General features: G+C 46.4%; 1 protein-coding gene and 1 long non-coding RNA gene across 6 annotated transcripts; both read left to right on the top strand.

Annotated features, from left to right (window-relative positions):
• The first annotated feature begins 11,437 nt into the window (after positions 1-11,437).
• Positions 11,438-16,561, top strand: LOC115174110 (CCN family member 2-like). Of its 2 annotated transcripts, none has more exons than XM_029732793.1 (5): positions 11,438-11,854; positions 13,516-13,732; positions 14,002-14,253; positions 14,478-14,734; positions 16,166-16,561. In XM_029732793.1, exons 1-5 carry the CDS (start codon positions 11,804-11,806, stop codon positions 16,469-16,471), a joined length of 1,083 nt encoding a protein of 360 aa, XP_029588653.1. In that variant the 5' UTR covers positions 11,438-11,803; the 3' UTR covers positions 16,472-16,561. The 2 variants fall into 2 exon arrangements, with proteins under 2 accessions (XP_029588653.1, XP_029588654.1); XM_029732794.1 differs by having other exon boundaries at positions 11,439-11,854; positions 14,520-14,734.
• A 305-nt stretch (positions 16,562-16,866) lies between these two features.
• LOC115174109 (uncharacterized) lies at positions 16,867-19,522 on the top strand. Of its 4 annotated transcripts, none has more exons than XR_003871727.1 (3): positions 16,867-17,111; positions 17,165-18,027; positions 18,191-19,522. It is a non-coding gene; the product is annotated as an uncharacterized LOC115174109 (long non-coding RNA). The 4 variants fall into 4 exon arrangements; XR_003871729.1 differs by having other exon boundaries at positions 16,867-18,027; positions 18,191-18,654; positions 18,687-19,522; XR_003871726.1 differs by having other exon boundaries at positions 16,867-18,027.
• The last annotated feature ends 2,162 nt before the right edge of the window (positions 19,523-21,684 follow it).

Here is a 21,684-nt window from a genome sequence, read left to right as displayed (position 1 = left end):
GCCGTAGAGTCTGGTTGCGTACCAAATGGCACCCTATTAATCGTGCACTACTTTTTACCAGAGTCCCGTGGGTCCTGTGTGTCCCGTGGGTCCTATGGGCCCTAAAAGTAGTGCACTATATACAGAATAGTGTACAATTTGGGACGCAGACCCGTTGAGGTTTGTCGTCTCTATTCCTGCAGTGTCTTGCTGCCTGCATGACTTGAATGAATTAGGCTTTGGGAATTTTATTTGGGCGTTTGGTGCTCAGAACGTTTTTTTTTTTGTGGTTCTCTCTATACTGCTACTCGTGCTCCTGCACCAAACATTTCATGATGACTTTTTTTCATGTTTGATTGAAATATAGTTTGACAGGAGGGTTCATTTAAATTTTGAAGCATTTGTGCCGCAGAAAACTGTCCAACATTGACCACCATTAAAACCAGCTCTGATATCTTCTTATCTCTCTCAGACTTTGCCTAAAAATCCCTCGATGCCACCCCCCTCCAATGAAAGGCCACCATTTTTTAAATGTAATCTTTATTTAACTAGGCAAGCCGGTTAAGAACAAATTCTTATTTACAATGACGGCCTACCCCGGCCAAACCCAGACGACACTGGGCCAATTGTGTTCCGCCCTATGGTACTCCCAATCACAGCCGGTTGTGATACAGCCTGGAATAGAACCAGGGTCTGTAATAACGCCTCTATTACTGAGATGCAGTGCCTTAGACCACTGTGTCACTTGGGAGCCCTGAGTGAAACCTGAGACAACATCGCACATAGAGCGATCTTTATTTCTGTGATCCACCCTTCTCATACAAGCTATACAGTTGGGTTCACACTTTACGAGAGTGCTCTCATTTAAGTTAGGTTGTACTTGAGTAGGTCAGACACTCTGTTACTAACGAGAACAAAGCTCCTTAGGGCTGATGATAGGGGGGCTGTGTCCCAAACGAAACTCTATTCCCTAACTCTATTCCCTATATAGTGCACTACCTTTGACCAGGTTCCATAGAGGGAGCACAGCGAGGGAAATGAGAGGGAGACCATCTTCCTGCACTGTGTGAGTAAAGACACTATTTAACACCTCAGCAGAAACTAAATCCCCCTGCCTGGACCATTGTTTTACATTTTCTTTCTTTATTACTGCATTTAGCAGACAGAGGCTGGGTGGCTGGGTAGCAGTCAGAGGCTGGGTGGATGGGTAGCAGTCAGAGGCTGGCAGGGTGGGTGGGTAGCAGTAAGAGACTGGCAGGGTGGGTGGGTAGCAGTAAGAGACTGGCAGGGTGGGTGGGTAGCAGTAAGAGACTGGCAGGGTGGCTGGGTAGCAGTAAGAGACTGGCAGGGTGGATGGGTAGCAGTAAGAGACTGGCAGGGTGGATGGGTAGCAGTAAGAGACTGGCAGGGTGGATGGGTAGCAGTCAGAGACTGGCAGGGTGGGTGGGTAGCAGTAAGAGACTGGCAGGGTGGATGGGTAGCAGTAAGAGACTGGCAGGGTGGATGGGTAGCAGTCAGAGACTGGCAGGGTGGGTGGGTAGCAGTAAGAGACTGGCAGGGTGGGTAGCAGTAAGAGACTGGCAGGGTGGTGGGCAGCAGTAAGAGACTGGCAGGGTGGGTGGGTAGCAGTAAGAGACTGGCAGGGTGGGTGGGTAGCAGTAAGAGACTGGCAGGGTGGGTGGGTAGCAGTAAGAGACTGGCAGGGTGGGTGGGTAGCAGTAAGAGACTGGCAGGGTGGGTAGCAGTAAGAGACTGGCAGGGGTGGGTGGGTAGCAGTAAGAGACTGGCAGGGTGGGTGGGTAGCAGTAAGAGACTGGCAGGGTGGGTAGAAGTAAGATACTGGCAGGGTGGGTAGCAGTAAGAGACTGGCAGGGTGGGTGGGTAGCAGTAAGAGACTGGCAGGGTGGGTGGGTAGGAGTCAGAGACTGGCAGGGTGGGTGGGTAGCAGTAAGAGACTGGCAGGGTGGGTGGGTAGGAGTCAGAGACTGGCAGGGTGGGTGGGTAGGAGTCAGAGACTGGCAGGGTGGGTGGGTAGCAGTCAGAGACTGGCAGGGTGGGTGGGTAGCAGTCAGAGACTGGCAGGGTGGATGGGTAGCAGTCAGAGACTGGCAGGGTGGGTGGGTAGGAGTCAGAGACTGGCAGGGTGGGTGGGTAGGAGTCAGAGACTGGCAGGGTGGGTGGGTAGCAGTAAGAGACTGGCAGGGGGGGGTGGGTAGCAGTCAGAGACTGGCAGGTGGAGGGTAGCCAGTCAGAGACTGGCAGGGTGGGTGGGTAGCTGTCAGAGACTGGCAGGGTGGCTGGGTAGCGTAAGAGGACTGGCAGGGTGGGTGGGTGGTAGCAGTAAGAGACTGGCAGGGTGGGTGGGGTAGCAGTAAGAGACTGGCAGGGTGGGTGGGTAGCAGTAAGAGACTGGCAGGGTGGGTGGTAGCAGTAAGAGAATGGCAGGGGGGTGTGTAGGCAGTCAGAGACTGGCAGGGTGGGTGGGTAGAGTAAGAGATGGCAGGGTGGGTGGGTAGCAGTAAGAGACTGGCAGGGGGGTGGGTAGCAGTAAGAGACTGGCAGGGTGGGTGGGTAGCAGTAAGAGACTGGCAGGGTGGGTGGGTAGCAGTCAGAGACTGGCAGGGTGGGTGGGTAGCAGTAAGAGACTGGCAGGTGTGGGGGGGTAGCAGTAAGAACTGGCAGGGTGGGTGGGTAGCAGTCAGAGACTGGCAGGGTGGGTGGGTAGCAGTAAGAGACTGGCAGGGTGGGTGGGTAGCAGTCAGAGACTGGCAGGGTGTGTGGGTAGCAGTCAGAGACTGGCAGGGTGGGTGGGTAGCAGTCAGAGACTGGCAGGGTGGGTGGGTAGCAGTAAGAGACTGGCAGGGTGGGTGGGTAGTAGTAAGAGACTGGCAGGGTGGGTGGGTAGCAGTAAGAGACTGGCAGGGTGGGTGGGTAGCAGTAAGAGACTGGCAGGGTGGGTGGGTAGGAGTCAGAGACTGGCAGGGTGGGTGGGTAGCAGTAAGAGACTGGCAGGGTGGGTGGGTAGAAGTAAGAGACTGGCAGGGTGGGTGGGTAGCAGTAAGAGACTGGCAGGGTGGGTGGGTAGCAGTAAGAGACTGGCAGGGTGGGTGGGTAGCAGTAAGAGACTGGCAGGGTGGGTGGGTAGCAGTAAGAGACTGGCAGGGTGGGTGGGTAGCAGTAAGAGACTGGCAGGGTGGGTGGGTAGCAGTAAGAGACTGGCAGGGTGGGTGGGGTAGCAGTCAGAGACTGGCAGGGTGGGTGGGTAGCAGTCAGAGACTGGCAGGGTGGGTGGGTAGCAGTAAGAGACTGGCAGGGTGGGTGGGTAGCAGTAAGAGACTGGCAGGGTGGGTGGGTAGCAGTAAGAGACTGGCAGGGTGGGTGGGTAGCAGTAAGAGACTGGCAGGGTGGGTGGGTAGCAGTCAGAGACTGGCAGGGTGGGTGGGTAGCAGTAAGAGACTGGCAGGGTGGGTGGGTAGCAGTCAGAGACTGGCAGGGTGGGTGGGTAGCAGTAAGAGACTGGCAGGGTGGGTGGGTAGCAGTAAGAGACTGGCAGGGTGGATGGGTAGCAGTAAGAGACTGGCAGGGTGGGTGGGTAGCAGTAAGAGACTGGCAGGGTGGGTGGGTAGCAGTAAGAGACTGGCAGGGTGGGTGGGTAGCAGTAAGAGACTGGCAGGGTGGGTGGGTAGGAGTCAGAGACTGGCAGGGTGGGTGAGTAGCAGTAAGAGACTGGCAGGGTGGGTGGGTTGCAGTAAGAGACTGGCAGGGGGTGGTGCAGTAAGAGACTGGAGGGTGGGGGTAGCAGTAAGAGACTGGCAGGGTGGGTGGGTAGCAGTAAGAGACTGGCAGGGTGGGTGGGCAGCAGTAAGAGACTGGCAGGGTGGGTGGGTAGCAGTAAGAGACTGGCAGGGTGGGTGGGTAGCAGTAAGAGACTGGCAGGGTGGGTGGGTAGCAGTCAGAGACTGGCAGGGTGGGTGGGTAGCAGTCAGAGACTGGCAGGGTGGGTGGGTAGCAGTCAGAGACTGGCAGGGTGGGTGGGTAGCAGAAGAGACTGGCAGGGTGGGTGGGTAGCAGTAAGAGACTGGCAGGGTGGGTGGGTAGCAGTAAGAGACTGGCAGGGTGGATGGGTAGCAGTAAGAGACTGGCAGGGTGGGTGGGTGGGTAGCAGTCAGAGACTGGCAGGGTGGGTGGGTAGCAGTAAGAGACTGGCAGGGTGGGTGGGTAGCAGTAAGAGACTGGCAGGGTGGGTGGGTAGAAGTAAGAGACTGGCAGGGTGGGTGGGTAGCAGTAAGAGACTGGCAGGGTGGGTGGGTAGCAGTCGGAGACTGGCAGGGTGGGTGGGTAGCAGTCGGAGACTGGCAGGGTGGGTGGGTAGCAGTAGGAGACTGGCAGGGTGGGTGGGTAGGAGTAAGAGACTGGCAGGGTGGGTGGGTAGCAGTAAGAGACTGGCAGGGTGGGTGGGTAGCAGTAAGAGACTGGCAGGGTGGGTGGGTAGCAGTAAGAGACTGGCAGGGTGGGTGGGTAGCAGTAAGAGACTGGCAGGGTGGGTGGGGTAGCAGTCAGAGACTGGCAGGGTGGGTGGGTAGCAGTCAGAGACTGGCAGGGTTGGTGGGTAGCAGTAAGAGACTGGCAGGGTGGGTGGGTAGCAGTCAGAGACTGGCAGGGTGGCTGGGTAGCAGTAAGAGACTGGCAGGGTGGGTGGGTAGCAGTAAGAGACTGGCAGGGTGGGTGGGTAGCAGTAAGAGACTGGCAGGGTGGGTGGGTAGCAGTCAGAGACTGGCAGGGTGGCTGGGTAGCAGTAAGAGACTGGCAGGGTGGGTGGGTGGGTAGCAGTAAGAGACTGGCAGGGTGGGTGGGTAGCAGTCAGAGACTGGCAGGGTGGGTGGGTAGCAGTAAGAGACTGGCAGGGTGGGTGGGTAGCAGTAAGAGACTGGCAGGGGTGGGTGGGTAGCAGTCAGAGACTGGCAGGGTGGGTGGGTAGCAGTCAGAGACTGGCAGGGTGGGTGGGTAGCAGTAAGAGACTGGCAGGGTGGGGTGGGTAGCAGTAAGAGACTGGCAGGGTGGGTGGGTGGGTAGCAGTAAGAGACTGGCAGGGTGGGTGGGTAGCAGTCAGAGACTGGCGGGGTGGGTGGGTAGCAGTAAGAGACTGGCAGGTGGGTGGGTAGCAGTAAGAGACTGGCAGGGTGGGTGGGTAGCAGTAAGAGACTGGCAGGGTGGGTGGGTAGCAGTAAGAGACTGGCAGGGTGGTGGGTAGCTGTAAGAGACTGGCAGGGTGGGGTGGGTAGCAGTAAGAGACTGGCAGGGTGGGTGGGTAGCAGTAAGAGACTGGCAGGGTGGGTGGGTAGCAGTCAGAGACTGGCAGGGTGGGTGGGTAGCAGTCAGAGACTGGCAGGGTGGGTGGGTAGCAGTCAGAGGACTGGCAGGGGTGGGTGGGTAGCAGTAAGAGACTGGCAGGGTGGGTGGGTAGCAGTCAGAGACTGGCAGGGTGGGTGGGCAGCAGTAAGAGACTGGCAGGGTGGGTGGGTAGCAGTAAGAGACTGGCAGGGTGGGTGGGTAGCAGTAAGAGACTGGCAGGGTGGGTGGGTAGCAGTAAGAGACTGGCAGGGTGGGTGGGTAGGAGTCCGTAGTCTTTAGTAGATTAAAAAACTACCACTGCTTTTCACCCTTTATTCCGATTCCTTATTCTTCATGAAGTATCAGTCCATGCAAGATAACAAGAACTGCAAAGTCATTGTTTAATCACATTGTGATCCAGAGATTTCCGGGGTAAGACTTGTGAGAATGTACTGTACATTTAGAATTGACTGAATTAATAAAACACTATTTTCTCTATGAAACAGAAGGAAATGGAACTGGATCCAAACACGCTTTTCACAAGTTAGGAAGAATATTGTTTTGCCTTTCACTAGTTCTGATTGTGTGGAGCCCTCTGTCTCAAAGTCCAGGATATACAATATGCATCAAACATATGGTGTACCCTATTCCCTTTATAGTGGACTACTTCTGACCAGGGCTCTGGGATGCTGACATTGTCGACAGTATACACACTGGGTTCCGCACGATACGGTAAGAATCGTGGGCCAAAGTTCACTTCCCTGTCAGAAGGAATATCACAGGCGTCATCTCGTTCCCAGACGACAGGCAGTGGACCGTGTACGTCGTGAAGGAAACCCACAGAACCAGATGAGGCCCACGTTCCACTTTCTGTTCATCTCAGCAGGAAAGTTACCCCGACGTAATCAGATTGTCCGGCAGGCTCCGATCACGGCTGGGCTCTTGCTGGGGAGTGTTCCTCCCTCCATCCTGCCTCTCTGGATAATCCTTCTCTAATAACCCTGCTCAGCTTCACTAACAGGTGAGGTTATCTGGCATGGAGGAACTGCCAGTCAGCTGAGATGAGAGGGAGGTTGACTGTGTGAGGTCATGAACTAGCTGTGCGGCCTAAATTGTACCCTATGCCCTACAAAGTGCACTACCCTATTCCCCTATTACCTATGGGCCCTGGTAAAAAAAAGTAGTGCACTATATAGAGAATACGGTGCCATTTGGGACAGCCATGAACTCTGCTCTCTACTCCTCCACAGGAGGTCCAGGAAGCTCCCTGATGATAATCCCTGTTGGCCCTCACACTTTTCGGCCTGCCTGAGATATGAGACTAGAGGGAGGGAGTCAACCCGACACAGATGAATCTTGGAGGATGTTGATGTCTCACATCGCTGTAAGTAATGAGGGGAAGAATGTTTTTCTCTGACTGGGACTGCTGTGTTAGCGTCAGTAAGTCGGGGTTTCTTTTGAAAGCTTTCGGCAGCGAACGTGATGAAGACTTACGATGTGTCACAAAGGTCGTGGAGACTGAGAGCAGAGGCTGAACGGTAGACCTGGTATACGTCCCAAATGGTACCCTATTCCCTTTTTTTTTTGTGCACTCCTTTTGATCAGGGCCCATAAAGAAAAGTCAGGGACTAAATAGGGAATAGGGTGCCATTTGTCACACGGCCTTAGTTCCAGCAGGGACCCGGGGTGTTTGGTCTCGGTCGGTGCGTTCAAGGCGTTGACTGTTGGATGGTGTGAGTCACCAGAGTGCAGTGGTACAGACAGAAGCATCAGGCAGAGAGGAGAGCAAAGCCAGTCAAACACCTCATACCAAAAGACACCCTTTTTCCTACATAGTGCACTACTTTTGACCAGAGACCATAGGACACCGTTCATTATTAACACAGGAAGCAATTAACTCCCCTAGATCCTGCCATTAATAAGTCTATGAGTCAAAGAGGGGTTTATTTTGAAGCCAAGTTGGATGACCTTACAGGGACTGAGGTCAGGGCAGATGTCATCTCAATCAAAACTACACCCACTGGGGTTCCATCCTGGGTAGCAAGAACCAACGTCAGAGTACCACAGAGTGGAAACATACATACCGGGATATAAATGTGGGCAATGATCACATGCGCAAAGAAAAAAAAGCATGAACGACACATTGTAATGGGTTAAAATTGGTTTATATACCTGGCCTGTTTATTTCCAGACCCTGTCCTGTCTCAGTTTAGTCCCCAGGACCTCACCTCGCGTATGCATTTGTTTTAAAACGTAGATCAGATACAGTAGGAATGTTTATTTATGGTTAAATTCCCCACTTACACACACACACAAGCTGTGGTCTTCTCCCTCTCGCTCTGTGATATGAGCATTGTAGTCTCTGAAATCCCAGACCGAGGGCAGCAACAGCACTGGTGCTAAACCAGAACGTTTGTATGTTTTGGGAGGCAGCACATCTGTCTGGAGAGAGACTGTGAGCAGCGTGGTGCTGGCCTCCTGGTGGCCATGTGTGATACTACAAAAATACGTGCCGTGAATTACAGTGTGTGGAAGTTTATGATGCGGTCAATGAATGGCAACAAAAACAAATAAATCGTAAACATGGGCTAAACACACACACACACACACACACACACACACACACACACACCCACACACACACCAGACACACACACAAACACACACCACACACAAACACACACCACACACAAACACACACCACACACAAACACACACCACACACACACACCACACACAAACACACACCACACACACCACACACACACACACACACACACCGCACACAGACACACACACACACACCACACACAAACACACACCACACACACACACCACACACAGACACACTGCAGCAGTCTATTGATGTAGTCTAGTACTGAAGTCTAAACACAGAGTACCAGTGTTACCATAGCAGCTGAGCTGTTGCTTGTGTTCCCTAGTGATATGGCATCATTCCCTGTTTACCTTATGATGATCCAGGTTTGAGGGTGTTTATCATTCTTAAATAAGTTACAGGCTTCGGATGTTATCCTTGCCTGTTGCATGGCAGAGGGACTGCTTCCTCACATAAATAGCAACTGGTTGAGCTATTATGCAAAATCATTGGCTGCTGGCCTCTGTCCCATGCCCTGCCCAGTATCCATGCAGTATCCAGTGAATTAGAGCTCTTTGACCTCTCTCTAGTCTTTACTAAAACTGTCCCATGTCCTGCCCATGCGGTATCAACAGCATTTACATGTCCTAACTCTCTCTACTGGCTGTCTCTCTCGACTGAGGCTAGTCTTTCTGATATTCACACATTGCAGCCATCAACCTCCAGTGCTCTGAGCTAGAGACTAGGGAAGGTCTCAAGACACAAGTCCATGTAGGGCCCTCCTTAGTTACGGTTCTGTTTTGAACATGCTTTATCTCCGAGCCTGGTCCTGGTCCTGGCTCGTGTTGCCAAGGCACCGTTTCCTCTAGCCGGGGGGGGGGGGGGGGGGGGAGAAGCATTACAAACCGAGTTAGCTTGTTCTTGTTCATTATGTTCTCAAATATGACCCCTGGTGTGATTGTGCTCGCTGTGGCGTTTGGGCAAACAGAACCTCTTGACTTTCTAGGTACACACACACAGCTTCATGAGGTTGGCATGCTCCAGGAAATAGCTGCTGGCCGGGCAAGACGGAAGAAAAAAAAAAAGCACAACATTGACTTTTTCCTTCGCCATGTGTGTTTCCTATTTAACACCTGACCAGTGAGGAGTGGAGTGAACAGGCTGTTCTTGTTTTAACTACTATGTGTGGACCTGTCATCCTTCTTAATCCTCTAATGTGGGTTTTAATACGCTCACGTTTAATTACATAGGGTGTCATGACGGATCTCCTCTCTGGTGGTTAGAAACACCAACATTACTCTGTACTGGTAATCTTTCATATCATCTCTCTCTCTCGCTAAGAACTCTCAAAACGATAGCTGTTGCATAATGAACGTCCCATGTTTGTCCTTTACGCTTAAACTGATGCTCTTATTCAAACTACAAGTTACCTTGATTAAAGACTCACTTCCTATTCATACCAAAGACCTCTGTGGACCCGGCGTTATCTGTAAACTACCTCTAAGAAAGGTCAAGACCTCTGTGACCCCGGAGCTATCTGTAAACTACCTGTAAGAAAGGTCAAGACCTCTGTGACCCCGGAGCTATCTGTAAACTACCTGTAAGAAAGGTCAAGACGGAGGGGCACAGAGTGTAGGGAAAGACCAAGATGTCTAATGACAATGATTTATGGTACAGATCTGACATTGGCAGACAGTGAGCGATGCCCTCTTCTAAACGAGTGACCATTACCTGTTACCGTGTGCCTGTACAGCATATCACCTGTAACCACCTGTAACCACCTGTAATCACCTGTAACCACCTGTAGTCACCTGTAGTCACCTGTAATCACCTGTAGTCACCTGTAGTCCCCTGTAGTCACCTATAGTCACCTGCAACCACCTGTAATCACCTGTAACCACCTGTAATCACTTGTAGTCACCTGTAATCACCTGTAGTCACCTGTAACCACCTGTAATCACCTGTAGTCACCTGTAGTCACCTGTAACCACCTGTAGTCACCTATAGTCACCTGCAACCACCTGTAATCACCTGCAACCACCTGTAATCACCTGTAACCACCTGTAGTCACCTGTAATCACCTGTAATCACCTGTAGTCACCTGCAACCACCTGTAATCACCTGCAACCACCTGTAATCACCTGTAACCACCTGTATCACCTGTAATCACCTGTAGTCACCTGTAATCACCTGTAATCACCTGTAGTCACCTGTAATCACCTGCTACCACCTGTAATCACCTGTAACCACCTGTAACCACCTGTATCACTTGTAATCACCTGTAGTCACCTGTAATCACCTGTAACCACCTGTAGTCACCTGTAGTCACCTGTAGTCACCTGTAACCACCTGTAACCACCTGTAATCACCTGTAACCACCTGTAACCACCTGTAACCACCTGTAGTCACCTGTAATCACCTGCAACCACCTGTAACCACCTGTAACCACCTGTATCACCTGGTATCACCTGTAATCACCTGTAACCACCTGTAACCACCTGCAAGCACCTGTAACCACCTGTAATCACCTGTAGTCACCTGCAACCACCTGTAATCACCTGTAATCACCTGTAGTCACCTGTAGTCACCTGTAATCACCTGTAGTCACCTATAGTCACCTGTAATCACCTGTAGTCACCTGTAGTCACCTGTAGTCACCTGTAGTCACCTATAGTCACCTGCAATCACCTGTAATCACCTGTAGTCACCTGTAGTCACCTGTAATCACCTGTAATCACCTGTAGTCACCTGTAATCACCTGTAATCACCTGTAGTCACCTATAGTCACCTGTAATCACCTGTAATCACCTGTAGTCACCTATAGTCACCTGCAACCACCTGTAATCACCTGTAGTCACCTGTAATCACCTGTAGTCACCTATAGTCACCTGCAATCACCTGTAATCACCTGTAGTCACCTGTAGTCACCTGTAATCACCTGTAATCACCTGTAGTCACCTGTAATCACCTGTAGTCACCTATAGTCACCACCTGTAATCACCTGTAATCACCTGTAGTCACCTGTAATCACCTGTAATCACCTGTAGTCACCTGTAATCACCTGTAGTCACCTGTAACCACCTGTAATCACCTGTAACCACCTGTAATCACCTGTAATCACCTGTAGTCACCTATAGTCACCTGTAGTCACCTGTAATCACCTGTAATCACCTGTTGACAGTTACTATTAGGCTGGCCTCGGTGTGTTATTTAAGGTTCATATCATGTTGAACCACGTTCATACTTTGAATGCTTCCCAAATGGCACCCTATTACCTACATAAAGTAGTACACTTACTTTTTAGCCCTCATGGGATGCAATCTTTATCGTGTTATTACCCCTGGTTATTACTTAACACTATAAATCTTTCCCCAATACCAATGCATTTTAATTCCAACTTCATAATCACTGTACCCATGTTCCTGATGTAGGCTATTTTGGTCTGAATGGTGGCCAACATGAACAATGTTCTCCTTTAGTCCATGTCAAATTAAACTCCCAAACATACTTGTCAGTTCCTGCTTTAGTACATAAAAAAACTCCCACTTGGCAGGACAGTAGGTTGATGGAGGGGGATGCCTGTCTGTAAAAACACCTCTCCTCTCAGGAATTAGGAAAAAGAAAGCCATCTGGAATGTGAATATTTTGACCCCTTTGGGTCGTGTGGCATAACTCTTGTTTCCTGGGCTACACCCCGCCTCGCGGAGTATTTAAAGTAGGGGTCCTCTCGTCCATGCCTCAGTCTAGCTAGCCCCTGGAGCCCTGCAGCGAGCGAGTCAACGAACAACTAACCACCCGAGTGAGAGGAAACTCCCGTCTGTGTGTCTGTCACGCTGAACGAAAACAAACGTGTTTGGACTGAATTGCGCGCACGCTGTTGAAATAAACGAGGCAACAATGTCTGAGGGAATTATCACCAGAATTAGTTTTCTGCTCATCATCAGCTCGGTATGTTTTTACATGTCATATAATCATATATCAATAAATATATCAATAAAGTGCTGGATTTTGATTTATATACATTTGTGTAACTTTGTCACCACTTTGCATTTGATGTAATAATAGCTTATTCTTTCTTTCATTCACCCGGCTATTGTTATATGTTTTGTGTTGTCTTCATTGATATGTATTATTTAGTTATGTAAAATGTAAATTTAAAGTACAACTTATGGGAACGCATTGTGCACTTAGCGGCTAAAACATCACATGGGTGTGTGGTCTCAGTGCAGTTCTGTAAAGCAGCCTACAGCAGCTCTCTAAAGCAGCCTACAGCAGCTCTCTAAAGTAGCCTACAGCAGCTCTCTAAAGTAGCCTACAGCAGCTCTCTAAAGCAGTCTACAGCAGCTCTCTAAAGTAGCATACAGCAGCTCTCTAAAGTAGCATACAGCAGCTCTCTAAAGTAGCCTACAGCAGCTCTGTAAAGCAGCCTACAGCAGCTCTGTAAAGTAGCCTACAGCAGCTCTGTAAAGTAGCCTACAGCAGCTCTGTAAAGCAGCCTACAGCAGCTCTGTAAAGTAGCCTACAGCAGCTCTGTAAAGTAGCCTACAGCAGCTCTGTAAAGCAGCCTACAGCAGCTCTGTAAAGTAGCCTACAGCAGCTCTGTAAAGTAGACTACAGCAGCTCTGTAAAGCAGCCTACAGCAGTGCTGTAAACAATCGTATGTGATGACAAAGTAGTGTTGTTTTATTTGGGTGTCACTGTTAATAAATTACTAAATTATTGGACTCAAATGGGCTATGTTCTTGGGTGTCTTACTCATTGCTACTAAAGCGAACATCATGTGAGTACTGAGATGCAGAATAAAAACAGTAGTTATAGGCTCCTAGTTGGACATCGGGTCTAAAATGAAGTGCCAAATAGCTTTTTTTTCCACTAATAAAATTGTTAATGACTGAGTTAATCCAGGTTCTGCTAATTCTTTATAACTCAAATGTTTTAAACATCCGTTCTTAGAATAAAACATGTGAAGATTTGACAGCATTTGAGTAGTCTATATTGATTTCCTCTTACATTCTTACAAGTCTCTTTTTATATATATTTTTTTCTATTTGTACAAAGGTAATGCTGTATGTAATATCATTTTCCGTCACTCTCCATAGAAAACTCTCTCCATAGAAAAGTCTGCTAGAATTGATTTGCCTACATCGAGTCAAGTGTCTCCATCTAGTGGCAGTACGATGTATTACACGTGAGGTGTTACAAAAAACCGCGAAGTAGCCTCTTACAACATTCTCTGCTTCTTTGACACACAGTACAGACCGCAGGAGGTTGGTGGCACCTTAATTGGGGAGGACGGCTCATAGTAATGGCTGGAGTGGAATCAGTGGAATGCTATCAAATACATCAAACACATGGTTTCCATGTGTTTGATGCCATTCCATTTGCTCCGTCCCGTCCATTACTATGAGCCGTCCTCCCCTGGTACAGACCTACCTCATTGCATTACTGGATCGGAACATTTTCCCTGGAGACGAATCCTGATATCAGACATTTTATCCACACTATCCTATACATTTTTCTTTAGCTTTTCTGACTTTTTTATTTTTTGTTTAACATTATCCTATACATTTTCTAAAGCATTTCTGACTGTCGTTTTCTTCTGTCTATAGACAATGGCCCAGGACTGTTCCGATCCCTGTGACTGCCCGTCGGACCCCCCTCCATGCCCGTTTGGTACCAGTCTGGTTCTGGATGGCTGTGGTTGCTGTAAGGTGTGTGCCAGGCAAGCCGGCGAGCCCTGTACCCTCCTGGAGCCATGCGACCACCACAAAGAGCTTTACTGTGATTATGCAATGCTGAGTGACACTGAGCACGGCATCTGCATGGGTGAGTTGAATTCTCCTGTCAACTATTAAAGAAAAGGGTAGGATGGCTTTAAGATCTCTATGGAGACTATGAACACTTCTTGGCTAGCCTATTGCAGAGATTGCTACATATTTAGTTTAGACTTTGCAACGGCTTTGGTTCTCATTATCCAAAGTGGGCAATCTCTGGGCTAAGCAATTTCCAATAGGTATTTACATGAGTTTGAACAATATCATGTAAAGCCTTTGAAATATGAAATCTAAAATGGCGTCTCCACCTCTGTGTTTCAGCCCAGGAAGGCCAGACGTGTGACCTGGGAGGGGTCATCTACCGCAGTGGAGAGACCTTTCAGCCCAGCTGCAAGCACCAGTGTGTTTGTATGAACGGAGAGATTGGCTGCGTACCAACCTGTGCCCACAGCGTGCTGCTGGCCTCTCCAGATTGCCCGTACCCACACCGCATCCTGATCCCTGGGAAGTGCTGTGAGGAGTGGGTGTGTGACCAGAGTCCTCAGGACAACCCCTATCAGTCAGCTATGGCTGGTGAGTCTAACCTCCTACAAACTGGAACTCTTCCTTTTTCTGTCTGTCTGTCTGTCTGTCTGTCTGTCTGTCTGTCTGTCTGTCTGTCTGTCTGTCTGTCTGTCTGTCTGTCTGTCTGTCTGTCTGTCGCTTTCTCTCTCTCTCGTTCAAACTAACCAACTCTCCCTCTCCTCCTCTCTTTTTCACCACTGTTCACCTTTCCCTCTCCCTTCCTCTTCTCTCAGGATCTGAAATTCACCCCTTGGTCTCCTCTTCCCCTCTGTCAGTCTACAGAGAGGAGTCAGCCCACGGGCCGGTCCCGGCGGAGAGCCCCAGGGAGAACTGCATCGTCCAGACCACCAAATGGGACGAGTGCTCGGCCACCTGCGGCATGGGCGTGTCGTCCCGCGCCACCAATGACAACGAGCGGTGCCAGCTGGAGAGGCAGACCCGTGTCTGTATGATCCGGTCCTGCCACGTGGAGCAAGAGAAGGACATCAAGGTGGGTACATGGACTAATACCATTATATAGTATAACAACATATAGAGGAATGTATTATATAGTATAACAACATACAGAGGAATGTATTATATAGTATAACAACATATAGAGGAATGTATTATATAGTATAACAACATATAGAGGAACGTATTATATAGTGTATTACATAGCATATTACATAAGTATGACATAGAATTACATAACATGACATCACATGTTATTTTTCTCTGGCTCTAACCAGAATAGAAAGAGGAGTGGGAGGCCCCGGTGAAAAACTGAGCAAAGGGACAAGTACATTAGAGTGTCTAGTTTGAGAAACAGACGCCTCTCAAGTCCTCAACTGGCAGCTTCATTAAATAGTACCCTAAAAATACCAGTCTCAACGTCAACAGTGAAGAGGCGACTCAGGGATGCTGGCCTTCTAGGCAGAGTTCCTCTGTCCACTATCTGTGTTCTTTTGCCCATCTTAATCTTTTATTTTTTTTGGCCAGTCTGAGATGTGTCTTTTTCTTTACAACTCTGCCTAGAAGGCCAGCATCCCGGAGTCGCCTCTTCACTGTTGACGTTGAGACTGGTATTTTTAGGGTACTATTTAATGAAGCTGCCAGTTGAGGACTTGAGAGGCGTCTGTTTCTCAAAACAGACACTCTATTGTACTTGTCCTCTTGCTCAGTTGTGCACCGGGGCCTCCCACTCCTCTTTCTATTATGGTTAGAGCAAGTTTGTGCTGTTCTGTGAATGGAGTAGTACACAGCGTTGTACGAGATCTTCAGTTTCTTGGCAATTTCTCGCATGGAATAGCCTTCATTTCTCAGAACAAGAATAGACTGACGAGTTTCAGAAGAAAGTTCTTTGTTTCTGGCCATTTTGAGCCTGTAATCGAACCCACAAATGCTGATGCTCCAGATACTCAACTAGTCTAAAGAAGGCCAGTTTTATTGCTTCTTTAAATCAGCACAACAGTTTTCAGCTGTGCTAACGTAATTGCAAAAGGGGTTTTTAATGATCAATTAGCCTTTTAAAATGATAAACTTGCATTAGCTAACACAACGTGCCATTGGAACACAGGAGTGATGGTTGCTGATAATGGGCCTCTGTAGATATTCCATACAAATCAGACATTTCCAGCTACAATAGTCATTTACAACATTAACAATGTCTACACCATATTTCTGATCAATTTGATGTTATTTTAATGGACCAAAAAAATAGCTTTTCTTTCAAAAACAAGGACATTTCTAAGTGACCCCAAACTTTTGAACGGTAGTGTAAATAAGTCATGCGTAGTGCAATACAGGAACATAGCATGTCTTTGGCTCCTTATCGTTCACTCAAGGTGTAAAGGTTAAAGCCAAGCTGCCCTTAAACTGATAGACAATGTAACAAGTTGTTCTCATCCTGAACTAACCACCATTCATCTCCGTTCCACAGAGGGGGAAGAAGTGTGTACGGACCCCTAAGTCCCCGCGCGGCATTCGTTTCTCTCTGTCAGGCTGCAGCAGCAGCAGGATCTACAAGCCCAAGTTTTGTGGTGTGTGTACGGACGGGCGCTGTTGCACCCCCCACACCACCATCACCACCGAGGTGGAGTTCCACTGTCCCGAAGGAGACACCTTCAGACGCAAGATGATGTTCATCAAGACGTGCTCCTGTCACCACGACTGTCCACGAGACAATGACATCTTCCTGGCTTCGCACACACGCAGAATGATCGGGGACTATGACAACGATATGTAACCGACATGGCTGCCATATGCACTGCACAGATAACGTTACGTATACATACACACACACACACACACACACACACACACACACACACACACACACACACACACACACACACACACACACATATACACACACACACACACACACACACACACACACACACACACACACACACACACACACACACACACACACACACACACATATATATATACACATACACACACATGTATATACACACACACATACACACACATATACATACATACACACACACACACACATATATACACACACACACACATACACATACACACACATATACATACACACACACACACACACACACACACACACACACACACACACACATATACACACACACACACACACATACACACACATATACATACACACACACACACACACACACACACACACACACACACACACACACACACACACACACACACACACACACACACACAAGCACTGATAAAACTCCTTCACATCACTCCTCCATCACCGTCACACACTGATAGGCAGCTCTTTGAATTCCTGGACCCTGTCTCTACCTTACTACCCATAGGCAGGTCAACCTGGTTGAATTCCTGGACCCTGTCTCTACTTTACTACCCATAGGCAGGTCAACCTGGTTGAATTCCTGGACCCTGTCTCTACCTTACTACCCATAGGCAGGTCAACCTGGTTGTGAGACTGAAAAAAATAATGTGTGATTTCAAGATATGAAAAAGTAGAGCATGAGATTTACTCTTTAGGTTTTTTTTAATTTTTATTTAATTTGACCTTTTTTTTTTTAATGCGCAGCTCTAAAGTCACCTGGCTCTTTGATTGGTCTGCCTGTTTGTCTACAGAGAAGGGTGGATCTGACGCACTGAGGGGTCAATGTTAGAGACAATGTTAGGCAAGAATATATTTATATTCACTGCTTAATTGCCATAGGAACATGATATGGTAGTGTACAGATAGTGTATGCCAGTGTCTCCTAACTCCGTACCCCCAACAACGCACATTGTTGTTTTAGCCCAGGACAAAACACCTGATTCAACTTGTCAAGGGCTTGATGATTAGTTAACAAGTAGAATCAGGTGTGCTTGTCCAGGGCCACAACAAAAAGATGTATTGTTGTGGGTACTGGAGGATGGGACTTGAGAAACACTGGCCTAGGTTGAGGGCGCACTGAACGGAGAGGCACTTACTGAACCAAATTTCACATCTTGACATAACATTTTAGAATATGACATTTCAAAAATATATTTTTCATATGTTAAAGATGAACAATACAGAAATTGTTTGAATATATTGTAGTACTGGTATGTGCCTTGACATCTGTATAATATTGAGTGAATATATATAATTATAATTAAGAATGTCAATAATATTGTTTACTGTTTATTTAAAAAATAAAAAAAGGAATGAATGAAAGAAAGAAAGAAATTTGGCATTTTAACGAAAACACCTTAAATACTGAAAGACTGTGTACAGTTTAGTACTATAATTTATTACCTGTTTGTTGTTTAATCAGTAACACCATGTTGAAGGTTGTTGTTTAATCAATAACACCATGTTGAAGGTTGTTGTTGTTTAATCAATAACACCATGTTGAAGGTTGTTGTTTAGTTAACACCATGTTGAAGGTTGTTGTTGTTTAATTAATAACACCATGTTGAAGGTTGTTGTTGTTTAGTTAACACCATGTTGAAGGTTGTTGTTTAATTAATAACACCATGTTGAAGGTTGTTGTTGTTTAATCAATAACACCATGTTGAAGGTTGTTGTTTAATTAATAACACCATGTTGAAGGTTGTTGTTGTTTAGTTAACACCATGTTGAAGGTTGTTGTTTAATCAATAACACCATGTTGAAGGTTGTTGTTGTTTAATCAATAACACCATGTTGAAGGTTGTTGTTGTTTAATTAATAACCATGTTGAAGGTTGTTGTTTAATCAATAACACCATGTTGAAGGTTGTTGTTTAATTAATAACACCATGTTGAAGGTTGCTGTTGTTTAATCAATAACACCATGTTGAAGGTTGTTGTTGTTTAATCAGTAACACCATGTTGAAGGTTGTTGTTTAATTAATAACACCATGTTGAAGGTTGTTGTTGTTTAATCAATAACACCATGTTGAAGGTTGTTGTTTAATTAATAACACCATGTTGAAGGTTGTTGTTGTTTAGTTAACACCATGTTGAAGGTTGTTGTTTAATCAATAACACCATGTTGAAGGTTGTTGTTGTTTAATCAATAACACCATGTTGAAGGTTGTTGTTGTTTAATTAATAACCATGTTGAAGGTTGTTGTTTAATCAATAACACCATGTTGAAGGTTGTTGTTGTTTAATCAATAACACCATGTTGTAGGTTGCTGTTGTTTAATCAATAACACCATGTTGAAGGTTGTTGTTGTTTAATCAATAACACCATGTTGAAGGTTGTTGTTGTTTAATCAGTAACACCATGTTGAAGGTTGTTGTTTAATCAATAACACCATGTTGAAGGTTGATGTTGTTTAATCAATAACACCATGTTGAAGGTTGATGTTGTTTAATCAATAACACCATGTTGAAGGTTGTTGTTGTTTAATCAATAACACCATGTTGAAGGTTGATGTTGTTTAATCAATAACACCATGTTGAAGGTTGTTGTTTAATCAATAACACCATGTTGAAGGTTTTGTTGTTTAATCAATAACACCATGTTGAAGGTTGTTGTTGTTTAATCAATAACACCATGTTGAAGGTTGTTGTTGTTTAGTTAACACCATGTTGAAGGTTGTTGTTTAATCAATAACACCATGTTGAAGGTTGTTGTTGTTTAATCAATAACACCATGTTGAAGGTTTTGTTGTTTAATCAATAACACCATGTTGAAGGTTGTTGTTTAATCAATAACACCATGTTGAAGGTTTTGTTGTATTATACTGTATCATACTTCTTTTTCACTGTAACCACCTGGCCAAGATACAAGTGAGTTCCTATGTTGCACTTTTGTCTATATCCAATTAAATAAATTATATTTTTTATACATAAACTTATTTTCATCCTTTAGTCTCACCGTGTAAGTCAAACAATATTAATGTTTAAAGACTGCATAGAAACTGAGGCATTTCTTAAAATAGAAGGTCTCTAGAGAGAGGAGGGTCATTTCCCTGTTGTCAAAGCCAAAGAAGACTTGATGTACCCCACAATTGATGTGTCAAGAAATAGAAGTTGTCTATCAAGCACGGCGGTGGTGGGTTAATCATTAAAGAGCACATGAAAATAGGCTTATTAAGCCTCAAATGTGTTTAGGATGCGCACCATGGAGTAGCCTACTGCTGCAGCACCCCTCGTCTTATCAGAGCCACTGGCAGCCAGCCAGTTCTGGGAAGCTAGTATATCTAGCTATAAGGGGTGGGTGTCTCACACATGCACTGTCAGTGTCTGGTTGATCATGGGGTTGTGTGCCAACGTCTGTGTGTGTACATGTGTATGGTGTTATGGGATACGTGACAGGGGTCCACAGTCGACTGCATCATTTGCAACCAGGAACTAGTACTTATGGGAAGGAATATTGTTTTAGGTGTTTGTTTTAAATATTTCATACCTTTTCTGCTTACTTACATGTGTCCTTTCTCACACACACACACACACACACACACACACACACACACACACACACACACACACACACACACACACACACACACACACACACACCCAGACAGAGCGTGCCCTACTTTCATGCACCTGGACTTCAGAATCCAGCCTGGCAGAAATAGAAGGTATGGGGGAATTAGGAAATTGAGCACAAAGCAATTACTCTCTTCAACTCATGTTCATCCTCTCGTTCAATTTGAGATCAGTTCACCTTTCTGAAATGATAGTAATACGACAGTAATATGAGATGGACTGGAGCTCGTTTTTGTTTGGAATCAAATGTATTTGTAGTAGCTGGTACTACTGTGTAGAAAGGACAATGCAGGTTCTGTTGTTGTTTGTATTAATGTAGCTGGTGCTGTTTTGTTATTGTTTATATATATATATATATATAGATATATATACAGACAGACAGACAGACAGACAGATAGATAGATAGATAGATAGATAGATAGATAGATAGATAGATAGATAGATATGGCAATTTAGGTAGGTGGCCATGTTGCTCATGACAGGAAATGAGCAACATTACGATTTTGTGTATCAAATGGTGGATTACTTTTAACCATAGGGCTCTGGTCAAACGTAATGCATCATGCAGTATAGTGCCATTTGGGATGCACCCTATGAGCAGGCACTGACCTTATCCGTGGGTGGATATTACAACAGGCGTATTTGTGGCGGATCATTATTAAACTGATGTGTAGAGTTATGTTATGAAGAGATGCTCCTCAGCACTATGATCGAGAGCGTATCCATCCCCCCCCGTAGGCGGATGTGTGGGCATTCTAAAATTAGTCCCCAAATATGCAACACAAAAAAAAAACATGGCGAAATAGAAAAACTGGAATGAATAAACAAAGAAGAAGGGAAAAAAGACTGAGCCTAAATTGATGAAAAACTTTGTACACAGTAAATGCCAAGCGAATGCCACGAGGAGCCTAAGAGAAGGGCAGGCAGTTGAATGACTGACCAGCACAGACAGAGTCCCCACATGAACCCATGCATGACAGTTAGGAAGTCTTGTCATGTTTGGTTTCCTCTGCTCATGTTATCCAGTGAGAGGACCTCTTTCCCTAGAAAGCACAATACACCTCTACAGAGATTCTATCTAGAAGGGTGATCAGCAGGTGAAGCACAAACAATTATGAGAATGTTCATTGTAGAATATGTTAAAATGATCATATCTGAGCTCTGGCTGAGCATAACCTATTATTTAGAAAACAGCAGTAAGTAAAGTTCATAGCGTCATACCCTACATTTGTAAGACAATGTGATAAAGTGCAATATTTTAATGGGGGTAACTCTTGAGTATTATTGATTACCATGAATATAGCATGTCCTAGTAGTATAGCAGTATAGCAGTGAAGAGCTTTGGCCCAGTAACTGTAAGGTTGCTGGTTTGAATCCCCGAACCTGTTGATGTGCCATGGAGCATGGTTTCCCAAACTCTGTCCTGCAATACACACCTACATAACTTTTCCCTAGCACTACACAATTTATTCAAATAACCAACTCATCATCAAGATTTTATTATTTGACTCAGGGGAAAAA

This window comes from Salmo trutta, chromosome 34 (genome assembly GCF_901001165.1).
Source record: "Salmo trutta chromosome 34, fSalTru1.1, whole genome shotgun sequence".
NCBI classification, from domain to species: Eukaryota; Metazoa; Chordata; class Actinopteri; order Salmoniformes; family Salmonidae; genus Salmo; species Salmo trutta.
Note: the sequence above shows the minus strand (reverse complement) of the source record. Positions and strands in the feature narration are given on the sequence as shown.

What these genes read in the sequence shown, in the direction of transcription:
- LOC115174110 (XM_029732793.1), top strand. Translation starts at nt 11,804, where the DNA reads ATGTCTGAGGGAATTATCACCAGAATTAGTTTTCTGCTCATCATCAGC. An exon ending in TGAGCACGGCATCTGCATGG is followed by an intron (nt 13,733 to 14,001) that starts GTGAGTTGAATT and finishes TCTGTGTTTCAG; the next exon opens with CCCAGGAAGGCCAGACGTGT. An exon ending in CTATCAGTCAGCTATGGCTG is followed by an intron (nt 14,254 to 14,477) that starts GTGAGTCTAACC and finishes CTCTTCTCTCAG; the next exon opens with GATCTGAAATTCACCCCTTG.